Here is a 24,507-nt window from a genome sequence, read left to right on the forward strand (position 1 = left end):
CCCCCCGCCGGTTCCTGTCTTAACCGTGGTCGTTTTGGAGAAAAAGTCCACAACACCCCTTCCAGTACCGGAAGGCCAGTCCCGTGCATCCCTCAGCCTTCCCTTCTTTCGCCTGAATGTGGGGGCTTCGACCGCTTTCGGGAAGCCCTGAACAGCTCAGCTCTGTTACCCTAGGGCTGAAGGGAATCCTTGGGGGGGGGAAGATGGAAGGAATGGCCCCGTGCAAGCCTTGCTTCCTGAGTCTAGGATGGTCCCCTGGCAAAGACAGTTTGGGGTTTGCTTTTTTTTTTGTTTTGCTTTGTGTTATATTTTGCTTGTTTGTGCCTTTTAAGAAGTTTGGGGAATTCATAATGTTTTATTTCTTTTTGCTTATCAAAAAGTGCCCAGAATCTGATTTATGAATATAGCCTTAATTAAGCAAGGCAGGGAAAAGGTCTCCTCCCTCCCTCCCTCCGAGTACCAGCCTGGATCTAGTGCGGGAGACAGAAGAACAGGAAGCTCTTCTTCCCCTGTGGTTCACCTGCGGCACTTGCTCCCCTGGGCATGGCAGTGGGGGGGGTGGAAGGGAGGGGGGCTCACCAGAGAATTGGATCCGTTCTCAAAGACTCCACGTTCGCTTGGGAGGGGGGCAGTGTGCCTCCAAACCATGGAGAGAAAAGGTGGTCCCTCCACACCTGGTTGAGAGCTCTCCAGCCACATCTGGTTGGCCACAAATTGCTTAGCCAAGGTGAGCCTGGCCTGATGCAGCAGGACCTTTCTTACCTTGGTTAAATTCAGGAAGGATCCATGGATCTTTTAGAAAGAGGAAACTGTGGGGACCTTTTCCTGCAGGCTGCGGGAGCCAGATCGGCCTTTCCCAAGGCACCTTCGTCTGGAGGCGAGAGGCTCCCTGCCGCCTTGCCTGCAGGGGTGGCTGCTGGAATGACGTGGCTGTTTCTGCCTTGCAGGCCCCCCGGCTCACTGCGCCCCTTGTTTTGCTGGGACCGTGGCTGCGTCCCTGTGCGTAGCAGGTGGGGCAGTGGCTGGCCTGAAGCGCTACGGCCATTGTTCGGTGCTCCTCGCCCCGGACGTGATTCTAACCGCTGGAGGTTTTGGGGACCACGGTGGGCGCCACTGCCGCCTGACTGAGCTGCATATGCTGGTCAAGCACGAGGATGGTTGGAGAAGCGACAAGGTCAGGCTGGCCAAGCTAGGGACGGCTTGGGGTAAGTGACAGAGATGGGGGGGGTACCCCCTGGTGCAGGCAAGTGGGCCCTCCCTGGCTACCAGAGCGTTCTCCTCTTCCTCTGCAGACGGGCGGCTTTTCCACACCACGAACGTCCTGTGCTCGGGCTGGGCTGTCGTGCTCGGTGGCCGCAAGTCCCCAGTCAGCCCTGCTCTGCCACCCCTTCGCTTAAGGGGGCTGGCAGATGCCGATCCTTTGAGCCCTGGCAGTCCCATCATTGAGCTTGCTCTGCTGCCGCCTGTGGAGGGCCTCTCCGTGCCCCGCTGGAGACACACCGCCACCGAAGTCACCCATGAAGGTAGGAAAGAAAAACTCACCCCGTGGGCGGTGGGGGGGGGGAAGTGGCAGAGAACGACGCTGGCGAAGTCGAGCGGCTCTTCTGGGAATCTCTCCCCACTGCCCTGTGCCTTGTACTCAGCACCCCCAGTTTTGTCAGGCACACTTGGGCAATAATATTTTTTGGCAAAGAGTTGGCAGGCATGCGACCCAGGGGGCAAATGCTCCAGGATCTCAGAACAAAGCCAATGGTCCTGGGGCTCAGGAGTCGGAGTCCTTCGGCTTTATGGGAGGAGGAGCTCTTCTCCCTAGCATAGTGGCCCCCAACCTTTTGGGCACCAGGGGCCGGTTCCGTGGAGAGGGGTTTTTCCGTGGGCCAGAGGAGGGCTGTCTTCGCGTGCTGCCTGTGTCCCACAGATGGGGCTTTGCTTATTTGTGTGGACCGGTTTCTGACATGCTGCGGATTGGTGCTGGTCCATGGATCGGGGGTTGGGGACCCCAGCCCTGACAGACCTGAGCTGGGTCGGGTGCCTAAGGAGGAGGAGGAGGAGGAGGAGAGGGAGAGGGGAAGGTGGGGAAGGGCCTGACGTTCTGCTCTCTTTCTAGGACAGGCTTACCTCTTCGTCTACGGAGGCTGCAGTTCTGGGCAGTCGGTGCGAGCCGATTGGTGTTTTCTGCTTTTGGAGGGGCTCCACCGCCAGCAGGTGCAGATGGGTTACGGCCTCTCTGGGCCAGTTTAGGAGCCTGTCCTCCGTTTAAGTGCAAGGGCCCTTGGCTGGGGTGGCCGGATGGAGAGCCCTGGGAAATAAGTGGGTGGGTTGTGCCTGAATTTGAAGGTTAGCCTCCGTGTCATCCCTTCCGCCAACAGAATGGCATAAAGAGCTCCTCCAAAGAGGTTAGGACCCCAAGGGTCTCCTTTCTCAATTCTCTTTTGTTCCCTGTCAGAAATAGTAATTAACTTGCTTAAACTCTGGCCAGGTAAAACACCTCAGGGGACTTAAACGCATAGGAACCTGGAGTTGGAAGGTCTTGTGGTCCAGACCCCTGACCCGCAGAAATCCTTAGGCCGTTCCCAAATAAATGACTGGCTTGAAAACCTCCAGTGGTGGAGGCCCTGCTTTCCCAAGCAGTGGCTACTTGAGAGCTCTCGTGAGGAAATTTTTCCTTATTCCGTGTTTGGGTCTTTCTCTGTAGGGCTTCCACCCAGCGGGCTCTCGTCCTGCCCTAGGGCCCCACAGGGAAGGCACGCCTGGCCTCTTCCCCTGGGAAGCCCTTCAAGCAGGGGAAGGCTGGATTCCCATCCCCCGGAGCCTTCTCCAGGCCAAACATACCCAGTTCCTCTAGCCACTTTCCGCAAGGTGTAGCCTCCCGCCTCATCTCGGCTGCACCCGTTTCTGTTCCTCGGCATCCTTCTTGTACCGAGGTCACCAAAACTGGAAACGGTCTTCCAGGCGAGGTCTGAGCAGTGCGATGCTGATCAAGGTTCCGGCTAAAGATTCCAACGAAGCAAATATACCGGAGCCTTTCCGATCTCTAATGCAATGCTTTATTGGATACAGCATACCGGCACTATTGAAAAGAAAACCAGCTCTGGCAATATGGTGGGAAAAAGATTATTAAAAGAGTAAAACTTTCCCTCCCCTCTCCGACAGGTCAGGTCACATTGTCCAATTAATCTTAGAGCAGATGTTATGAGAAGAAGGTCTCTGTTTGCCACCACATTCCTCCTTTGGTGGCCTTTGGTTCCCATCGTATAGAATCCACCTGTGCATTCCCAACCTTCCCCTCCCCCCTCGCATGGCGACTCTGAAGGCAAGCGGTCTCCATAGCTTGACACGTCACTTCCTTTGATCTTGACCATGTGCCTCCATTGAGGCAGCCCACATCGCATTAGCTCACTGGGCAGCTGCAGGGCGTGCTGGCTCATGCCTCTACTGTTTCTTCTCTTATGCTGGGTTTTTACTGTTTGTAAGCTGCCCAGGGTCGCTAAGAGTGAGTGGGCGACCATATAGATTTTCCAAATAACCTTTAGCCAGGACAGAATCCTGAACATGCCCCTCTATGCACCTCTCTTGATTAAGGGTTAGGTTTTATTAAGGACCAGAGATTGTGGGTGGCTGCTGGTCCAGCTATCAAGCCATCCATCGCACGGTTTCCCATTTGGTCAAGAAGAAGGCTGTGGTCAGCGGTCAAATGATGGTGTCATCCAAGCATCTTGCCCAGCTAATCTGGTTGCGTCCAAAAGAGCCGTAAGATTTGCCTACCATGATCCATAACAAACACACCGCAGGCTGCTAGCGTTCATCTTGCTCCTTTCAAAGGGCTTGTAGACCCCTGCTTGATTTATCTTTTGCAGCAGGCGTAGGTTGATGGCTCCGTTGCCTCCTGGGTCTTCTTTCGCGCATCTTCAAAGATTGGAATAACATTAGCCCTTCTCCAGTCTTCTGGTTTTCTAAATTGCTGGCCCACCCAGGGTTGACTTGGATTCTTGAGAGAAAGAAACTATCTTCTTTTTAATAATCACAGTAAGGTTTTGCCAGCCGATGATTTTCATTAGCTGGGCGCCTTTGCTTTCACTCCAAATGACGGCTCTCGCGGCCTCTGCTGGGTTAGCTGAGCCGCCCAGCTCTTTGGAAGGGTGGGGGGTTTGGTGAGGGTAGTCATGACATATTCTGCATTGTGCATTTTGGTCAGGAAAGGAAGCAGTTGGCAACAGTATTGTTGTCATCCCCTCTGTACATGCCGTCTTTTTCAGTTTGGCGCACTTATTAGCCAAAGCCTGATTTCACCCCAAGATAGGCGAGTGTATTCCTTGTGACGGCTAACCCACTGTTGTGTGTGACCATCAACTAAGAAATCTATGCCTTGTGTTGGCACAGGATGCTGCTTGGAGGGGGTGGGGGGCATTTTTCATAACGTGGCTTACTAAGCGGGAAAAAAAGACAGTGAAAACAGTTCTGGGAGACGCTCCGGTTTTGCCAGCTCCCTCTTGGGCAGGCACTTCGTTCCAGGGAAGTATGAGACGTGCCCTTCGCTTCAGTTGGGCCAGGAAGGCTGCCAGCTCGTACCTCGCTCGTTCGTTTTGATTGGGCTTCTGTGCCGCCTATCCCGCTAATGCCTCCCCTCTGCTCCCCCTTGTCAGATTCCAGTGGAGGGTCCCGTTCCAACCGGCCGTCACTCGCACAGTGCCTGCAGCTGGGCTGGGGGGGTGCTCATCGCCGGCGGCCTGGCAGCCTCTGAGGAGCCGCTGGGCAGCCTCCTGTTGCTGAAGCCGGCCGCCAGAGGCTTCCGGTGGCATTCTCTCGAGACCTGCCCCCCGCTCACGCCCAGGTAAGTCGGTTGCTCATCTGCTCAGGCAGGAGGGATTTCACTTGCTGCCTGGCTGCCAACCTGCAGTTAATCCAAGTTAGTTCAGAGAACAGAACTTGCAGCCCTGGAGCCGAGGCTGCCACTTACTTGAGAGCTAGTTGTGCACGGAGGAATGTTTAAAAAATGAACCAGATGCTACGTCGCTCTCAGAAAGTGGTCACGGGTTCGTTTGTGGCTGGGGAGGGGGTGGTGCCTTTGAGGGACTTCACCGTGATGGAGGTTCCTCTTCTAGAGCAGCCGACCTGCTCCTCCCAACCGATGGGCTGTGGCTCACGGAACAGCCACACACACACACACTGCAGACGACAGCAGCAATGGGCACCCGCTTTCCCACAGCTGGAGAAGGAAAGGAGGGGAGGTGGGCTCTGACTTATCTGGAGCCCTGGCTTCAGGACTGACAGGCACCTTCATCTAGAGATGGGTTGCAAGGGAAGAGTTGTACGTCAGAGATGTTGGCTTTGGATTCAGTTCTGCCTCAGGGAAGACCATCCGGAGGGGACATTTCTCCATCCAGGTCCAAATTGCAGTGCTGGAGAAAGCGGGGGCTGGGAGGGAGTGGAAGCTATCCGGCCTGGCACTGCTTGTTAATTGTGGCCTGAGCAGTTGCTTAGAGCCTCATGTGGACCACGTGGTGACAGCCTGCCTCAGGGTGATTGAGGGCTCAGGAGGGGGCTGTCTTTAAGGAGGACAGTTGCATCACACGGATATATCTTCACTCCCAGAATCATCGGCCCCTTGCTTGGCTACCAGCGCTTCACCCACCCAACTGAAGGGGTGGCAGCGGCAGAGAGGTCTGGGGGGGAGTCAGCTGGAGCTGCGGTGCTGCTGGGGCTCTGCTGAGGCCCCAGGATCAACACTCGCAGCTGCAGCTGAGCGAGGCTCCCAGCGGGGGGGGGGGCGGGTGGTGGCCGGCAGCCGCACACAGTCTTTGGGGAAAGAGTCAGCTGGGGCTGCCGGGCTGCCGGAACAGGGCAGGGACCCCAGAATAGGTGCACCCAGCTCCAGCTGATGAGCACTGCACGAAAAGGGCAGCCCGGCAGTGAGTGGACCCCTGGGGGAGGAGAGGAGAGGATATGGAAGGAGGGGCTTTGGCGGGAAGGAGGAGAAGTGAGGGGGGAGAGAAGGCGATAGGCAGGAGAGGAGAGATGGGAAAGCCTGAGGGAGAGGAGGGGACAGCAACTGGCCCTTTGAGGGCAACCGTAATGCTGATGCGGCCCTCAATGAAATTGAGTTTGTCACCCTTGATCTAGAGCACCAAGTGTAGCCACTGTTAATGAGGAGGGAGGACACACACACCCCTGACACTCAGCTCCGCCTGCCTGCCTGCGATTCAGCCGGTGCCCGTCCCGTCCCCAGATCATTGGAAAGTGTTAGGCGCTGCAAGCCCTGGGCCCCACAAGACACCTTCACCCCTCGAAACCCCTCAGAATCTGTTTCACATACCTGAAGCCAAGGAATAGACTTTGGGCGCTCTCACGGGCAGGCCTCACACAAACAAACCAGGGATTCTTTCTGATAAACTAGGAAATGTGGCAGAGAAGTCGTGTTTTGCTAGGAGATCAGATGGATCCCAGCCTTTCTCTACTGAGGAAGGTCCCCTTGTGCCCCCCCACTTCCCACCCCCAAACAAAAAGGTTTGGCTGGGTCTCGGCTCCTCCCATCGAACGCAGAGGAGACCCTCCCATCTCTTGCTTTCACCCAGCAGAGTTTGGTTTTCTCAAGAGTGGCAGAGCCACCGGGGGAGGGGGGGGAGCGTTGGGGGCCTGGAGAAGCTGGAACCGGCCCAGCGCTGAAGGACTAACACACACACCCGCTCTCTCTCTTTGGTCTTCCGCCCAGGTATTCACACACGGCTCACGTGCACCGTGGGAAGCTTTTGCTCGTGGGTGGGGTCTGGCTGAGCCCTCCTTCGGTGCCAGGCGTTGCCGTGATAGACCTGGCGACAGGGGCCCTGGCGGAGTATCGTATTGACACAGTGAGTCGAAACTGAGGCAACTAGACTTGGGGTTCCCCTCGGCTCTTCTCCCCACGGAGGCCACGCACCCTCGGTCAGGGTCAGCAGCAGCAGGAGAGGCTGTTCTTTTGGTATGGATACTGGTACTGAGTTACCCGGTTCATGGGCTCAGTTGTCTTCCACAGAAGACAGTTAAATTTATTTTGCAGAAGATAGGTGTTCCCAGGCCGAGCTCGATCCTGTCCTTTGTTTTGCTGTTCACAACTGCTGGAGGAATACAATTTCTTCCTTTGCTAGAGCCACTAAGAGGAGCTGAGTTACTCTGTCCTAACGGCCTTGGCTCCTTTTCCTCAGGAGCCTTGCTACAGATGCACTTCTGAATGCATAAATCCTGTGTCAGGAAACAGATCACCTGAACAGAATGTGAGGGGGCCCCACTGTGGTTTCTGCCTCAAGCCCACACTGAGCCCAGGAATGGGATTTACAGGGCCTTTAGAAAGTATTCGGAAACACCCCCCCTTTCACTTCTGTCAATTTTGCTATGCGGCAACCTGATTCTACAGTGGTTGAAATTCCTTTTTTTTCCTCATTAATCTACACTCGGTGCTCCATAAGGTCAAAGTGAAAACAGAATTTTAGAAATGTCTGTAAATGTATTAAAAAGAAAAGACAGAAATTTCACATTGGGATAAGTATTCAGACCCTTTGCAACAACACTTGAAATTTAACTCAAGTGCCTCCTGTTTCTCTTGATCATTGCTGATATGTTTCTATACCTTAATTGGAATTGACCTTTGGTAAATTAAATTGATTGGACATGATTTGGAAAGGCACACGCCTCTCTATAGAGGGCCTCACAGCTGACAATGCATACTGTAGCAGAGCAAAAGCCATGAGGTCAAAGGAGCTGCCTGCAGAGATCAGAGACAGGATTATTGCAAGGCACAGATCTGGGGAAGGCTGCAATAAAATTTCTGCTGCACTGACGGTCCCCAAGGGCTCAGTGGCCTCCATGACTCTCAAATGGAAGACGTTTGGCACAACCAGGACTCTTCCAAGAGCTGGTCGTCCGGTGAAACTGAGCAATCGGTGGAGAAAGGCCTTAGTAAGAGAGGTGACCAAGAACCCGGTGGACCCTCTGACTGAGCTCCAAAGATCCTGTGCGGAGATGCCCCAAAGATGCTTCAGAGCTGCTTCTTGGATGAGAAGCGAAACGTCCCCAAAGAAAAACAAGAAACTTGTCCAGTTGCCTCGTGAAAAAGCGTCTTTGGGACAACTATCACCTGGATGACTGAAAATCTCCAGAGATCCTGTGTACAGGTGGGACAGAGTTTCAGAAGGTCAACCCTCCACCAATCTGGGCTTTATGGCAGCGTGGCTAGACAGAAGCCTCTCCTCAGTGCAGAACGCGTGAAAGCCCGCTTGTTGTTTGCGAAAAAGCGCCTGGAGGACTCTCAGACTGTGAGGAACCAGATTCTGTGGTCTGATGAAACCAGGACTGAACTCTTTGGCCTCCCTTCTAAACGTTCTCTCTGGAGGAAACCAGGCACCGGTCAATGTCATCCCCACTGTGAAGCGTGGTGGTGGCGGTGGTGGCATCGTGCTGTGGGGGGGGTGTGTGTTCAGCCGCAGGGACTGGGAGATTGGCCAGGGTTGAGGGAAAGCTGAGTGGAGCGAAGAGCAGGGAAAGCCTCAGCGACAGCCACAGCACTCGGATCCTCAGACTGGGCCGAAGGTTCACTTTCCAACGATCCTAAGCACACAGCCAAGACAACACAGGAGTGGCTTAGGGACAACTCTGTGAATGTCCTAGAGCGGCCCAGCCAGAGCCCTGACTTGAACCCTACTGAACATCTCCGGAGGGATCTGAAAAGGGCTCTCCACCAACAGTTGCCATCCTACCTGGCTGAGCTTGGGAGGATCTGCAAGGAAGATTGGCAGAAAATCCCCCAATCCAGGTGTGCAAAGCTTGTTGCATCGTACCTGAAGACTCGAGGCTGTAATTGCTGCCAAAGGTGCTTCAACAAAGTACTGAGTGAAGGGTCTGAATGCTTGTGGCAAAGTGATATTTCAGTTTTTGCTTTTTAATAAATGTACAGACATTCCTAAAGTTCTGTTTTCACTTCATCATCATCATGGGGTACTGAGTGTAGATTAATGAGGAAAAAATGTATTTCAACAACAGGCTGCAACATAACAAAATTGACAAAAGTGAAGGAGTCTGAATACTTCTGAATGCACTCTAATTTACAAGAGGAGGAGGAGGCAAGGCAAGGCAGGTATCGCTCAGGTACTCTCAAGAGCAGGTCCAGAGTTCACCCAGAGCTGCCCAGGGCACAAGCAGCAGCAGCAGCAGCAGGAGCTGGGAAAGGCCTGAAGGTATCCATGCCAAGAAGGAGGCAAGGTCTGGAGAACCAAAACAGGGCAAGGCTGTCAGGGAAGGGAGGCTGCTGGACTTCTCAGGAAGTTGTGTGCTGTGGTTTGATGTGCCTGGATCTTCCTGGGATCCTCGTGACAGGTGGAGACTATCGTCCTGCTTCACATTTCCTGTTGCGTTGAACCAGGAGTTCCCTTGCCCACCTCTTGCCACTTCATGCCCCCCACCTTTAGGGGGGGAACAAGGGAGAAGGTAGATCTGTTTTTGTGTTCTCAGCTGCCTGGTTCCTAAAGTTGCCTCTTGTCCCTTTCATCTGTCGCAGACGTTTCTGGAGTGGCCCCTGATGTTACACAACCACAGCAGTGTCTTCGTGCCTGACAGGGAGGAGATGATTCTTATTGGGGGGGGCGGAAACTGCTTCTCTTTTGGGACGCATCTGAACTGGTTGCCTGTCCGCCTGGATCTGAGCAGCATCTGGACAGCTGGGCCTTGACATCTGGCGGGTCAAGAGGACAGGAGATGGGCCGAAGAAGCACTGGGTGATACAGTGGACTGGACTCCTTGCGTTCAAGAACATCCTCCGGCCCGGCCCATTGGACACAGTGGCAGCTGCGGTCCTGCTCCACGAAGATAATTCCGTGGGTGACCCCTGGCTGCTGGGGCAAGGGGTCCAGGCACAGGAGGTCACCCACCCTAAAATGATCGGTCCTGCCTCCTTTGCTACCTCCTGGACAGCGGCCACTGTCAGAGGGTCCGGTAGGTTTCTGGGGAATTTTTACAGTTTCCTTCATCTACCCTCTCCTCTGCTTCCCCTGTGCCAACCTTCTTGTGCAGCAGCATTTTCTACTGATTTCAGCTGCCTGGAGGGAGCGACACTGAGCAAAAGGGGTTTGTTCCCAGTGGAAAGCAAAGCCATTTTCCTTCCAGGGGTGGACCTCTATCGTATAGGCCATTCTGTGTTCAGTTCTGAGCCTCTGGGTTATATCCCAAATAATTGTAATTATCTCCCGCTAAGTAGGTGACACTGTTCATTTAATAGCAGCATAGCAAATACAAGATTTTGCTATATTTGAAGGGATCAGCTGCAGTGAGTAAAAAACTCTTTAAAAAACCAAGTGGGGATGAAGCTGAAGAACACGAACCAGCACCAGCCAGTGGGGCTTAACACTCCACCTCCTGCTATGTGGCTGCTGCTGCTGCTGCTGCTGCTGCTGCTGGAATCCAGGGAAGGAGCTCCTTGGCTTTCCTCCCGTTCTCCACCCGTCCTTATTTTTGCAGCCGGCAACACCCACCACGAGCCCAAAGGCAGGGACAGCATCCATCTTGGCAGGAGTGGTGGAGTTTCTCTTGAGTCTGTTTTATTGTTGAAAAAATACCATGGCCACTAGATGGCGGTGTTTCTCACCCGAAGACCAAAGGATTCCAGGGGAAAGCCGGAAGGGCTGCTGGAGGATCGAAAGGGCTGGATCGCTGCCACCCAGAGCAGCCAATCGGATCCCTTTTCTTGCTGCGTTGTGAGCTTAGCTACAGACTGCTACCTGGGTCAGCCACCAGTTAGCTCTCCAGGGGGCCCTGGGCGGGGTCTTGTAGCCCACTAGTCCCCATCCGGCCGACCTCTTTCCAGCCTAGAAAGCTCTGCAGACTCCTGTAAATCCTGGAGTTCCTGTTAACCACGGCTTGCTCAATCGCAGTTCAGCATGTTGTGCAAACAGCCCTCACGGGGAGAAGGGCAGTCCTCTGGAGGACCTTGTCCTGCCTCCTTGGCCTCACCATCTTTGCCTTCCTTTGAAAAGAAGGCCATCCCCTCCTCTCTGAAGTTTGCAAACTCTGTCCTATTCCTGGGCAAGACCCTTCCCACGGCTTCCTCAGCCCCCCCCTCCCCGCTTGCTTCTCCTCAAAGGGGCTTGTGGCCCAAACGCCACCCTGCTCCCCTCCCCAAGCCAGGCTGGATTTGAACTGGGCCACACAGCCTGTTCCAATAAGGACTAGAAGCCGAGTCTCCTTTTGCTAGGAACCCAGCAGCGGCTTCTGCAGATCCGTGGCCCCTGGAACCCATTGCTGAGAAAGCCTGCTAGGGGGCGGGGGGGCGTTTGGGCCAAAGGAAGCCAGTGCTTCCCGGCGGAAAGGGCTCGGCTGCCTTTCTCTTCCTCTCTGGAAGGGAGGTGCTGGGTGGCATCCTCTCCATTTGTCCCGGGGGGCAGGGTAGGGTGGCCTGCTCAGGCAGACGGGCCAGCCTCTGCGCCAGTCGGCTTTGCTCCCTCTCTGCTGGGCAAGGAGATGAAGACCCCAGGGGGATGGTCTCTGGGTTAGGAATGAACTGCCAGGAAGCAACCAAGCTCAGAGAGCGCCAAGGACTCCATGGTCTCCTTCACACCACGTGCGTAACTGTCAAGGCTGGGGCAGAATGTTGTGTGAACCGTGCCAATACGGGAGCAGATTTTACCCAAAATGTTATCAGGACAATTGTGGGTCCCCTTCATATAAACTACAAAACCTCAGTCAACTGCAAGGCAGTGTCTCAGACCCTCACCCTGGGCCATTCCAAAAAGTAGCCCACCTCCTGCTGCCCCCCCCCCCCCGCCTCACTAGTCCTGTCCTTGTGGGGTGCTGGGCAGGGCTGGAGTAAAAGGCAGGGGCTGATATTCCACACCCCCAATCTGGCCAGGAGGGCTGATGCACCTGCTTTTGAAAGCCTGAGACCTGGAGAAGCCCTGCCCTCAGAGAACCCTTGGGGGTGGCTACTGTCTGGGGTCTTTCCTCATATTCACTAATCCAATGCTATGCCAAGGTAACTGCCCACGGAGCGATTCCCAAGGATGCCCCCCTAGCAGTCCATAGAGTCCAGGCCCTCTTGGCTTGTGAAGGCAGCCTGGGAAGGGACCAGGCAATGCGTGCGTGCCATGGTATCGACCTCCTTGAGGGAGACAGCGCTGTGCCCGCTCCTTAAGAGGCCGTTGCTGGGCCTCTTCCTCCTGGATAACTATCAGCCAGGTTCCAGCCTTCCCTTTGGGGAAAAAAGTGTGCAGAAGGTGGTTGAATGGCAGTTGCAGAGGATCTCGACCCATTTCAGTCAGACGTCAGACTGGAGAACGGTATGGAAATTAAAGTTGGCCAGACCTGTGCTCCTTGATCTCTCACAGTTTCTGATACCTTTGACCACAGAATTTGGCTGGACCGGCTACGGAGTTGGGAGAGTGAGGTGGTCAGATCCTTACTCGGTGTTTCAGTGTTGATAGGAGGGGAAGGGATCGTGCCTGTGGACCCTTCCTTGTGGCGCCCATCAGAGTTCAATGCTTTCTCCCCTCTGTGAATCCACTTGGTGGGCACATCAGTTTGGGTTTTGGCTCCATAGTTTTTATTCCCCAACTATCTTGTAGGCAAGCTTGACCACCGAGTCCTGCCTGGTCCAGCCAAGCGATCAGTGGGTGAAAGATACCGATGCCTGCAGTGCCCCATTGGCCGTCCCAGAGGCATCGGTGCCCACCTCCTGGCTCTTGCTGCCTTGCAAAAGGGAGTCATTGCTTTCAGAAGTACATGTGAGGATCCAGGTGTTGATATTTGGAGGCTGCAGAAGCTTTAGCAGTTTGGAATTAGATGGTGAACTGCAAGATCTCCAATTATTTTTACACTGCGCGTCTGTCTATGCCATGATCGCTAATGGAGATATTGGCTTGGCTTGACATCTGTTTTGCGTAGAGTCATCTATTTTAGGTTTTTCAGCATCTGCTTTCATTTGGAGTCCATGACGCAAACTAAAACTCTCTTCAGAGCTTCTATGAATGTCACGAACTTCTCTGAAACCCTGACACCCCTTTTCTTCTTTCCAAAAGCGCTCTGTTGCTGCAAAAAAGCAGATGTTCTGCTTGGTAAAAGGCCTCGGTCCATCAGCCCATTTTAGTTCAGATACTATGAAGGGGAGGAAGGGGGAGGCCTGGCATCCCCCCCCAAAGGAGAATTAGATAATGGAGGACAGAGGGGCTGGCCAAAACCTACTCCTAAATTCTTTCCTGCAAATCACATCTCTGGACTGCCTCTGCTGCCTCCCCCACCTGCTCAGCTAACATTCTGCTTTAAAATAGAGCACAATAGTGACAACTGTGTTGAATGCATTTGGGTCAATATAAAAGGGGGGGGAACATCATCACCAAAGGTGAATACTATAGGCCAACCAACCAACCAGAGGAAATAGATGAACTTTTTGCTAGTTAGTTAACTAAGGTATGTAGGAAGCACATCACAATAGTAATGGGGGACTTTAACTACCCTGACATCAACTGGGAGACAAACTCTGCACCAAGTGGAAGATCAAACAGGCTCCTGACAAACCTAGCAGACAACTTTGTCTCCCAAAAAGTAGAGAAGGGAACTAGGGGATTAGCCATATTGGACTTAATTCTCACTAACAGATGAAATGATAGAAGGTGGTGGAGCTACAGGAGCCTTGGGGGACAATGATCATGCAATATTGGAATCAACGTGCAAGTATAACCTATAGAACAAAGTCAAACCAGAATCTTGGACTTAAACTTAGAGTTTGGAAAGAATTCCATGCATGAGAATCCCCAAGGGGAAAACAACTCAAGAAGCTTGGGAAAATTTGAAAAAGTGAGATTATAAAAATCCAGTCTAGCACAATACCAATGAAGGAGAAAAACAACATCTCTCAAAAGAAACCAGCATGGCTGCATAATGAACTCTGGGAAATTGAAAGACAAAAAGGACAAGTAAAAAAAGTGGAAAGCGGCACATGGCAAGAATATCAGCAAATGGCCCAAGCCTGCAAAGATGAAGTGAGGAAAGCTAAGAAAATGAACTAAGGCTTGTGACAAAAATAAAAAATAACAAAAAAAAGCTTCTTTCAACATGTAAAAATCAAGAAAAAAGTCAAGGAAATGTTCCTTTAGTGGGAGAAAGTGGCAAGAAGGGGACAAGCAACAGGGAGCAAGCAGAACTTGTTTTTTGCATCCATCTGCACACAAAGGGAAAAAAACAGTCCAACCTATCAAAAACAGTACCATAAAAAACATGAATGGAATGGAATAGAACAGAATAGAATAACTGGAAGGGACCTTGGAGGTCTTCTAGTCCAACCCCCTGCTCGAGCAGGAGAACCTATACTATTTCAGACAGGTGACTGTCCAGTCTCTTCTTAAAAACCTCCAGTGATGGAGCGCCCACGATTTCCGGAGACAAGCTGTTCCACTGGTTAATTGTCCTTCCTGTTAGAAAGTTTCTCCTTAATTCCAGGTTGCTTTTCTCTTTGGTCAGTTTCCAACCATTGTTTCTTGTCCTGCCCTAGAAACAAAAAATATCTATGGAGATTCTAAGTCATCCAGGTCATGGTTGTCCCAAAGCTTTTTCAGGAGGCAACTGGACTTCCTTGTTTTTCCTTGAAGACGTTTCGCTTCTCATGCAAGAAACTTCTTCAGCTCTGACTGGATGGTGGAGAATAGGAGGATTCATTTGCATTCTTTTAGCAAGTTGTTGATGCCCCTGGACCTCAGGGTCACCTGAGTAGTGCAAATGGGTATGGAGTTTTGGAACTGTTGAAAGGACTGTGTTGTAGACTGGAGATAAATGATGTCGTATCCCCCCCCCTCTGTTGAGAGAGGGCTATTCAATTTTGACCTAAGTGGCCTCTTTGATCCCTCTTTAGAAACACAAGTTAAAATAGGCAAGAAAATCATAAGTGATCACCTGTCCACCCTTGGCGAGTTCACATTACCAGGACCAGATGGAGTACACACCAAGGAACTGACAGACATGATCTCAGAACCACTAAAGCTATAGCTTTCAAAGATCCTGGAGCACCGGGGAACTATCAGAGGACTGGAAAAGAGCTGAAGTAGTTCCCATCTTCAAAAAAGGGGGGGTGGGAAATGGATCCAGGAAACTACAGACCTATCAGCCTGACTTCAATACCTGGAAAGATTCTGGAAAAGATAAGCAACAAATCAGCGAACTCCTAGAGGCAAGCAAAGTCATAACCAAAAGCCAATGTGGGTTTGTCAAAAACAGATCATGCCAGACAAATCTTATTGCATTCTTTGACCATGTGACAAAATTAATGGACCAGGGGAATGCTGTGGATATAATTTACTTGGACTTCAGTAAGGCATTTGATAAAGTAGACCACAACCTACTACTTGATAAGCTAGAAAAATGTGGGTTAGACAGCATCACCATCAGATGGATCCATAGCTGGCTGACCGGCTGTACTCAGCATGTGGTCCTCAATGGAACTGCATCTACATGGAGGGAAGTGTGCAGTGGGGTACCCAAGGCTCCATTTTAGGCCCAGTACTCTTCAACATCTTCATCAATGATTTGGATGAGAGGATAGATGGGGAACACATCAAATTTGCAGATGACACCAAGCTGGCAGGAATAGCCAACACTACAGGAGATAGGCTTGAGATACAGAAGGATCTTGACAGACTTGAACATTGGGTGCTATCTAATGAAATGAAATTCAGTGGTGAAAAAAGTAAGATTCTTCATTTAGGCAAGAAAAACCAAATGAACAGGTACAATATAGGTGGCACCTCACTCATTAATAGTAACTGGGGGAGGGATTTTGGAGTCCTAGTGGACAATCACTTAAATAGGAGCCAGCAGTGTGCTGCAGTTGCCAAAAAAGCCAACACAGTTCTAGGCTGCATTAACTGAGGGATAGAATCAAGATCATGTGAAGTATTAATACCACTTTATTAATAAGGCCACATTTGGAATACTGTGGTAATAAGGCCACACTTGGAATACTGCATCCAGTTTTGGTCACCACGATGTAAAAAAAAGATGTTGAGACTCTGGAAAGAGTGCAGAAAAGACCAGCAAAGATGATTTGGGGGCTGCAGCCTAAAACATGTGAAGAACAGTTGCATGAATTGGGTTTATCTAGTTTAGTGAAAAGAAGGACTAAGAGTGACATGATAGCAGTCTTCCGATATTTGAAGGACTGCCACAAACAAGAGGGGGTTCAACCTATTTTCCAAACCACCAGAAAGCAAGATAAGAAACAATGGATGGAAGCTAATGAAGGAGAGAACCAACCTGGAACTAACAGTGAGAACAGTTGCCTCCAGAAGCTGTGGGTGCTCCAACACTGGAGGCTTTTGAGAAGAGACTGGACAGCCACCTGTCTGGAATGGTATTGGGTCTCTTGGTATTGGGGGTTGGACTAAAAGACTAAAAGACCTCCAAGGTCCCTTCCAGCTCTGCAATTCTGCACTGGTTCCTGCCACGCAATGCATTCTGTCTTAAATGCTCACAAACTAACTATGTAATAATCTGTTATATGGTTTGTGTTATATCAACATCAAACTGATTGGTCTGCAGTTACCCAGCTCTTCTAATCTAATAGCTATTCTTATGTAATTCTCTGTCATTATATCTGTCCCTTATGACTTCTCAAAGATGACATTTGCAAGTTCTTTCCAGATTCTCAGGTTAAATCATCTGGCAAGTTAATCTCATCGTGGTAGCCACATGCTTCCTAGCAACCAATACTGTGAACACACTATGCTTGAACAAATAAGTATGCAAAACAGTTAGTTTTGAATTATCATGTCAGACAAGTGACTGTCCAGCCTCTTCCTAAAAACCTCCAGTGATGGAGCGCCCACGATTTCTGGAGGCCAGCTGTTCCACTGGTTAATTGTTCTCACTGTTAGGAAATTTCTCCTTAATTCCAGGTTGCTTCTCTCTTTGATCAGTTTCCAACCATTGTTTCTCGTCCTGGAAGTCCACTTTCTCCAGGGCAGCACCTGCACCCTAAAATGAGGCTCCCCCCCAGCTCACCTGACCACTGATGAGGAGCATTTCCAAGGGCCCTGAAGACCTGGCTCTTTGCCCAGGCCCCTGGCAGGCCCTTTACTCCTTTTCCTTCCTTCCTTCCTTCCTTCCTTCCTTCCTTCCTTCCTTCCTTCCTTCCTTCCTTCCTTCCTTCCTTCCTTCCTTCCTTCCTTTGCCATTGTTGTTCTCTTGTGCTGCTTTTGTGTTTTAGTTTGTTCTTTGTTTTTAAACATTTTTAACTAAACCACCCAGAGTCACTGGGAGTCCTCATCCTGGGAGCTTTTGGTCCTTTGGCTAATTTTGCCCCATTATGGAACAACTGAAGACGCCTTTCCCTTGACAGATTCTGTGCTCTCTGGTTGGTATCAGTTCTTAGCAATTGCACAGGGAGAGTTTATCCACCACAATCCATTCCTAATCTGGTCCTTGGGGTCTTCTATCACCCCCCCCCCCCGCCTTTCTTCTATCCAAGGGACTCATCCGAGGCTACCTTCTCCTCCCGTCTATCACGGGGGCCTTGATCCCATCTCCCCAAAAGGCTTGCTACAGGCATCCCCCACTTGCATCCTGCAAGTACTTCATTGGCCTCTGAAACAGGGCGAGCCCCCCCTCCCGCCACCAGGGGATGCGCAAGGGTCAGCCTGGGCAGGGGAGGTGGACCCAGATGGGTGTGCCAGGAGCATTAGAGGAGATCATCTCTGATGAGGCTGAGGGGCTTCAAGGAAGAGTGGGGAGCCCCCCCCCTCAGCTGGCAACAGTCCCCGGAGTGGAGGCAGCCCCCTCTCAGTGCTGACATCATGTATCAGCACAATGTTTTGATTAAAATATTAGCACGAGAATATCTCCATCAAGCGCATTATTTGGCAGCCACCCAGCCGTCAGGGTGAGCCAGTCGGTGGTTCCCAGTGAACAGCAAGCTTGTAAAGGGCTTTTGTGCAGAATGTCAAGGAGATAAACTGTATGTGTGAACCTTTTTAATGAAACCAGGCAGCTTTGTTTTAGTGTTCGGGGTTGCTGCTGTCAGTTGCCATAGCTACAGGGTGAAACTGGAAAACCAGCAAGAGGGCACTTTGGGGAGACCCCCTCCCCAAACTTGGCTGCTCTGCTGGCCACCTCCTAGAACTTCCTGGGCCTCCATTTCTTGCAACAGTGCCAGCCACAAATTATAGCCCGCTTCTCTTTACCATTCTGAATATAAAAGAAGAAGCACGTTGGCGTCCTTGAACTGCATTCAGAAGTTGCAGCTGTTCCAGCATGCAGCAGCAGAGGCTGCATTGGGCACCCCCATTGCGCTCCCGTAGCACTGCAGCTCTGCACGTTGCATTGGCTCCCAGGGGACATTAACAAGGTGCTAGTTATCCTGTTGATTTATTCCTTTTGGGTGCTTTCGAGTCAGCCTGGACTAGTTTTTCTGGTAAGATTTTGGAAGAGTTTTTCATTGCCTCTTCTTTCTAAGACTAAGGGAGAGGGGCCAAGGTCAACCAGATGGCTTCATGCCTAAGGTAGAACTAGAACTCATGGTCTCCCAGTTTCTAGCCTGGTAAGTTATCCCTGTAGAGTTAGGCCAGTGATGGTGAACCTTTTAGAGACTGAGTGCCCAAACTGCAACCCAAAACCCACTTATGTATCATCGGGTGCCGGGTGGGTGTGGCCCAACTTTGCAAGATCTTTTTTTTCCTGCGAGAAGTTAATTGAGTGAACCTTTTTTTTTTTTTTTGCACATGGCGGCGGAGGCCTAAAGCGAAAAGGTTTTATAAAACCCAGCTAAAGGCCTAGGACTGGGGCGACGGCATGCGTACCCATAGAGAGGGCTCCACCTGCCACCTGTGGCACGTGTCCATAGATTCGCCACCACGGTCCTAGAATCTAGCCCTCACACCATTTTTCAGCCCTGATTCCAAAGTGATCTAGCCCTAAACCTAACCCTAACCCAACTGTGGGCAATCAATTATTGGCAGTATCTGAAACCATACTTTATATTCAGGAATAACACAGAGCCTAACTGCACAGATTGTCCGAGCCAAGCGTGAGGCGGACCTATATTGCTATTGGCTGCCTGATTGCGGAAGTGTTCTGTTTCCATGGATGCATCCATTTTCTAAGGATGCTAACAGCTTTAGGCAACAGAACTGTTCCTCACCTCTGACTTCTTGGATGAATGTGAGGACAAGGGGAGACTACATTAAAACTCTGCTTGGGCACATGCATGCCTCACCGTCCACGGAGGAGGTAGGAGGCCCCTGTGTCCATGGTTTCCCTAGCCTTCTCCCAAGATGGATGGATGGCTTTGTTCTCCCCCCTCTTCCCCTTCGATGTTCAGGCTGCCTCATTCCTCTCCTGCTTCGTAACACTCCCGCTGTTAAAGTTGCAGCTTTAGACATCATACTGCAGCTGTTTAAAAATAAACCTTTTATCCATGGAAATTAACAAAGCCACTAATAGTTAAAGAGAGAAATTACTTTTCATGTTGTTTCATTATCAAGATTTTTAATTTTAGTTTTTTAATGTTTCTTTTTCAAGAACTGTTCAGTGAAAACTCACTGACAAATTGATGAAAGTACTATTAGCTGCCTGACCTAATGGGTTTGTTTACACATTAATAACTCCAGTTATGCCATTAATAACTAACTACCTGTTATGCCATGTCAATGTAGCCACTGAGTTCCTATGTGGTGTATAAGGAAAGTGCTTGCTTAAAGCTGACAAATTCATGAACTGCTTAGTTCGCAGTGGCATTTCCTATGCATTTGACAGTCGAGAAATTTATTCTGCCATACCAGTCTATGAGAAATAAAAGTATCATAATCATAATTGATACTGAGAATAAAATAGGAATAACTTAACTCAACCTGATCTCAGGATTGAAAGCATCAAACTGACCATGCTCACTCCTGGTTCTTGCTGCAAAATACTGGGTACCTTTGAAGTAAAGACATTGTATTTATTTTTATGGTGGATTTTATCTCTTGCTCTGGCTCACTTAAATGCTTTGAGTTATAATATACTTCATATGTAGAGGATAACAAGATAAGTTAGAGAACATTCCGGAAACCTATAGCCCACCATCTTTATATAGCAGTGGTGGCGAACCTATGGCATGCGTGCCAGAGACGGCACTCAGAGCCCTCTCTGTGGGCACACACGCCATTACCACAGCTCCGCCTCCCCCCACCCCCCTCCTCGCCAGCAGCCCCCCCGGAGAGTTGCCCCTGGGTGCGGCCTGTGCGGAACAGCACAGCCAAGGGCATGGCAGCCAGGCAGCAGGGACAAGATTCCACCTTCACGCCCCAATATGTGTAGATAATGCTGCTGGGCATGGGTGGAGGGCATGGCCGCCATGGTGCTGCAGGGCCACCTGGGCAATCTGCGGCGGGCCATGGAGGCAGTGGGGGCCCTGTGAGCGGGCGGGGCGAAGTGGGGGATGGAGCAGGGGTGGAGCAGGGGCACGTGGCAGAGCGGGCGGATGGGCTGGGTGGAGGGGTGGTTTTTGGGCACTCAGTCTCTAAAAGGTTCACCATCACTGACCTATACCATCTCAGACAAGTGACTGTCTTAAAAATCTCCAGTGATGGAGCGCCCACAATTTCTGGGGGCAAGGTGTTCCACTGGTTGATTGACCTCACTGTCAGGAATTTTCTCCTTAATTCCAGGTTGCTTCTCTCCTTGATCAATTTCCAATCATTGTTTCTCGTCCTTCTCTCTGGTGCTCTGGTGAACAATCTGGCCCCCTCTTCCTTGTGGCAGCCCCTCAGATACTGGAAAACTGCTATCATGTCACCTCTATTTCTTCTTTTCTTTAGACTGGCCAAACCCAAGTCCTGCAGTCATTCTTTGTATGTTTTAGTCTTCAGGCCTTTGATCATCTTAGTTGTTCTTCTCTGAATTTTTTCCAAACTCTCAACATCTTTTTTGTGATATAGTGACCATAATTGGCTGCAGTATTCCAGGTGTGGTTTTACTATGGTTTTATAAAATGGTAATAATACTTTGCATGATCGTGATTCTATGCCTGTTTATACAATCAAAGATTGTATTCGCTTTTTTGGCTGCTGCTGCACACTGCTGGCTCATAGTCAAGTGATCGTCCACTAGGACTCCAAGGTCCCTCTCATAGTTACTGTTTTTAAGCCAGGTCTCGCCCAATCTGTATTTGTGCCTTTGGTTTTTCCTGCCTAAATGTAAGCCTTTCCTTTTCTCCACATTGAAAGTCATTTTGTTGGATAGGGCCCATTGTTCAAGTTTGTCAAGATCTTTTTGGATCCTGAGTTTGTCTTCTGGGGTGTTGGCTACTCCTGCCAATTTGGTGTCATCTGCAAATTTGATGAGTTCCCCTTCTATTCCCTCATCTAAGTAATTTATGAAGTTATTGAAGAGTACTGGGCCTAAGACGGAACCTTGTGCTACCCCACTGCTTACTTCTCTCCATGTGGATGTAGTGCCATTGAAGGCCACTCGTTGAGTATTCAGAAAGACTGAGGCCCCATTCATGGGCAAACAAATACTACCGACACAAGCCCATTCAAGACAGGATCTTTCAAAATCCCTTGGAGCAAGATTTGATGGCGAACCATAGCAGAGTGATATTATTAGAACCAGCAACCCCTCACCCCAAAAAATCCAACACAGGACATAGCCATCAGCCACAATAGAAGTTACCCAACACTCTTTTAGAACACAAAAGCCCACCTCATTACACAACCTCCTGGAGCATTCCAAACACAAAACCTCAAAGAATGTATAAAAGCTGACCTATCCCAACCCCATTGGGTCAGCTGTCCAAGAACCACATGCTGTTGGTTCGGTTCTTCAATAAACAGAACCTTCTTTCCAAACAGCCTCCATTTTGTTTATTCCCAGCTTGGAACTGGACCTGAAGATTTTTCTTTCCACAAAGTAAATTACTAAATTGTGAGATTCAGGTGCCAATTTAGCGGAAACATATAACGAGATTTTGTGGGATATAGTCATTTCTGAATAGAAACTTTAAAGATCGGATAGGAAAAACCACCGAGCAGAAGACAAGGACAAGTATTGCTCTTTATATAAAAAGGGTATAAAATGAAATATCCTAGAAAAAAAAATCAGCACCCAGTTCTACCTCAGAAGAAAAAGGTATCTCAGGATACAAAAAGTTAGATTTAAGGTACAAGATGGTCATGTCCACCTAATGTGAAAAAAAATCATAAGAAATCAATACTATAGAACAGTGATGGCGAACCTTTTAGAGACTGAGTGCCCAAAAACTGGCTCCACCCCCTGCCCCGTTCCCCCACCCAGCCTGCCCGCAGGGCCACTCACTGCCTCCAGGGCCCGCCGCAGATCGCCCAGGCAGCCCAGCAGCGCCATGACGGCCACGCCCTCTGCCCACGCCCGGCAGCATCAACTGTGCGGGAGACAAACTTGGGGTTGTCTTTGCTAAGATTTTTCATTATTCCTTTGGGGAAATATAATATTTTGCCTTTTTTAATATTCCCAAAAATATTTCTTTCTCTAGGAGGGTGGGTGCTGACATCTTAACAATATGATGCACCATGGTTGTTGCAGTTTCTGTAAAAGTCTATTCAATCACAGAATGCACCAAAAGGCGACAGACTTCATCCTGTCTATCTTTCCAGGGTTATCTGGTGTGGGTATTAGCAATTGTATGCATAGCGACTGTGCTCTGGGATCGACTGAGAGTAGCTTTTGAGTGATAGTAGAAAAATGATTTTAACCTAAAGAAAAGAAGGCTTAAGTTAAATGTCATTTGGATCTTGAAGAGATTGGCTTTTAAGGACTCAGCCTAGGAAATTAAATCCGTTCAGGAGGAGATAGAAACTATTATGCAAGCCCCACTCCCGAGAAGCTGGATTTGCTGCATTCTTATCTAGCTATCTGTGGCTGTCCTGTGAAATATATAGTGCTAATTATGCAGATATTTTGGAACCACTATGCCTGCTGATCAGAATAGGAGCCACTTGGCTCTGGTATGCAGGGAACCGACTCTGCCTTTCAGCAGCTGAAAGCTGTGTAAACTAAGGAACCCTGCCTGACTTATGTGCCAACTTTTTGGCGACTGATGCCAGTCCTGTGGGACTGGATACCACTTGTTGCAGACTGAGGTAGATCGAAATTGCCTGTTGTGAATGCCAACCATTCACATTCTTCTCTGGGAAAACCTCTGAAATTATAGGAAATGTGTGGGCTACAGAACATTCTAATCCATTTGTATTGCTCAGAGATCACAAATCACTCGTGTCCATGCTTCGTTCAGCTAAAGGCACATTTTGCCATCTCACTTCCAACTGTCTCGGTTGGAGATTGAAACCTTATGATCTTGTTATGCAGCACATTTCTGGAAGAATGAATGCTGATTCCTTATCACATCTTCTATTACTTATCTTTGGATCAAACCTACTGATGGAGGGGTACTTTCATCATTGATTTATGCGCGATGACTTTTGAGGCATTATTATTAAAAGAATACTTTGTTTCTCAGAAAGAGGCTTTGCTCACAAATCTTCAAATATTTATCAATAGCAATAGCACTTAGACTTATATACTGCTTCACAGGGCCTTTTACAGCCCTCTCTAAGGGGTTTACAGAGTCAGCTTATTGCCCCCAACAATCTGGGTCCTCATTTTACCGACCTCGGAAGGACGGAAGGCTGAGTCAGCCTTGAGCCGATAAGACTCGAACTGCTGAGCTGTTGGCAGCCAGCAGAGTTAGCCTGCAATGCTGCCTTCTAACCACTGGGCCACTGCTGCTCAACAAGTGGGCCTGAAACAAATCTGGCTCAACCGTGACCACTGAAGCATGTTGCTGTTGAACTTACAGCAATTGCTTGACGTGTTGTTGACAGGACAAAAATCCTAGGTGAAGTAACTATTACTACAGGAGAAAGTCACGTCTGAAAGCTTCAGAATAAATGCAAAATTCTTCATTTGAAAAAGAAATCAAATGCTTGGGTATAGGATGGGAGTTATTTGACTCGGCACTTGTGAAAAACATCTTGGAATAGTAGTTAATTGTGAACTGAATATGAGCCAGCGGTAAGACGTGGCTGCAAAACAATGAAAAAGGAACTTTAGGCCTCGCCAACAGAAGTGTAAAACACAAATGCATTCATTAGACTTATTATGCTACCCCACTCAAACCGTGTGACTCTGGAGAAACCATGGAGTTTTCCATGGAGAAAAAACTTATTCCAATTTATTCTGTTCCGAGTTAAATAACTTCAGTACTGTGTTCAGTTCTGAATGCCATGTTTTAAGAATGATTCAGAGAAATTAGAACAGGTTCAGAGAAGTTGTTGAGGAGTTTTTGTGAGTTTGTCTGTTTTGCTGCAAGGCAGAATCCATAATTTGGTGAGGCAAGACATAATGCAACTCAACCCCCTCCCCAAGGAGACTTTGGGGGGGCAGAAAACATCGTTACTGCGAATCTCTAGATGTGGTCACGGATGTGACGGTTTGCCATTCTCGCTCTTTGTTTCAACAGCATCTGAAGTTCCACCCTTTGGCCTAACCAAG

At 49.8% G+C, this 24,507-nt stretch overlaps 1 protein-coding gene across 1 annotated transcript in view; it reads left to right on the forward strand.

Moving 5' to 3' along the window:
- Positions 1–10,299, forward strand: part of LCMT2 (leucine carboxyl methyltransferase 2) — a 15,166-nt gene extending 4,867 nt beyond the window's left edge. Inside the window, exons 9-14 of the mRNA XM_029284378.1 lie at positions 1,011–1,205; positions 1,293–1,523; positions 2,108–2,205; positions 4,644–4,831; positions 6,710–6,845; positions 9,524–10,299. Of these exons, the coding sequence (XP_029140211.1) occupies positions 1,011–1,205; positions 1,293–1,523; positions 2,108–2,205; positions 4,644–4,831; positions 6,710–6,845; positions 9,524–9,694 (1,019 nt within the window). The 3' untranslated portion in view covers positions 9,695–10,299. The remainder of the gene's footprint in view (positions 1–1,010; positions 1,206–1,292; positions 1,524–2,107; positions 2,206–4,643; positions 4,832–6,709; positions 6,846–9,523) is intronic.
- Positions 10,300–24,507: the final 14,208 nt, after the last annotated feature.

The sequence above is a fragment of the Protobothrops mucrosquamatus genome, unplaced genomic scaffold (genome assembly GCF_001527695.2).
Source record: "Protobothrops mucrosquamatus isolate PMUCROS unplaced genomic scaffold, P.Mucros_1.0 scaffold553, whole genome shotgun sequence".
NCBI lineage: Eukaryota > Metazoa > Chordata > Lepidosauria > Squamata > Viperidae > Protobothrops > Protobothrops mucrosquamatus.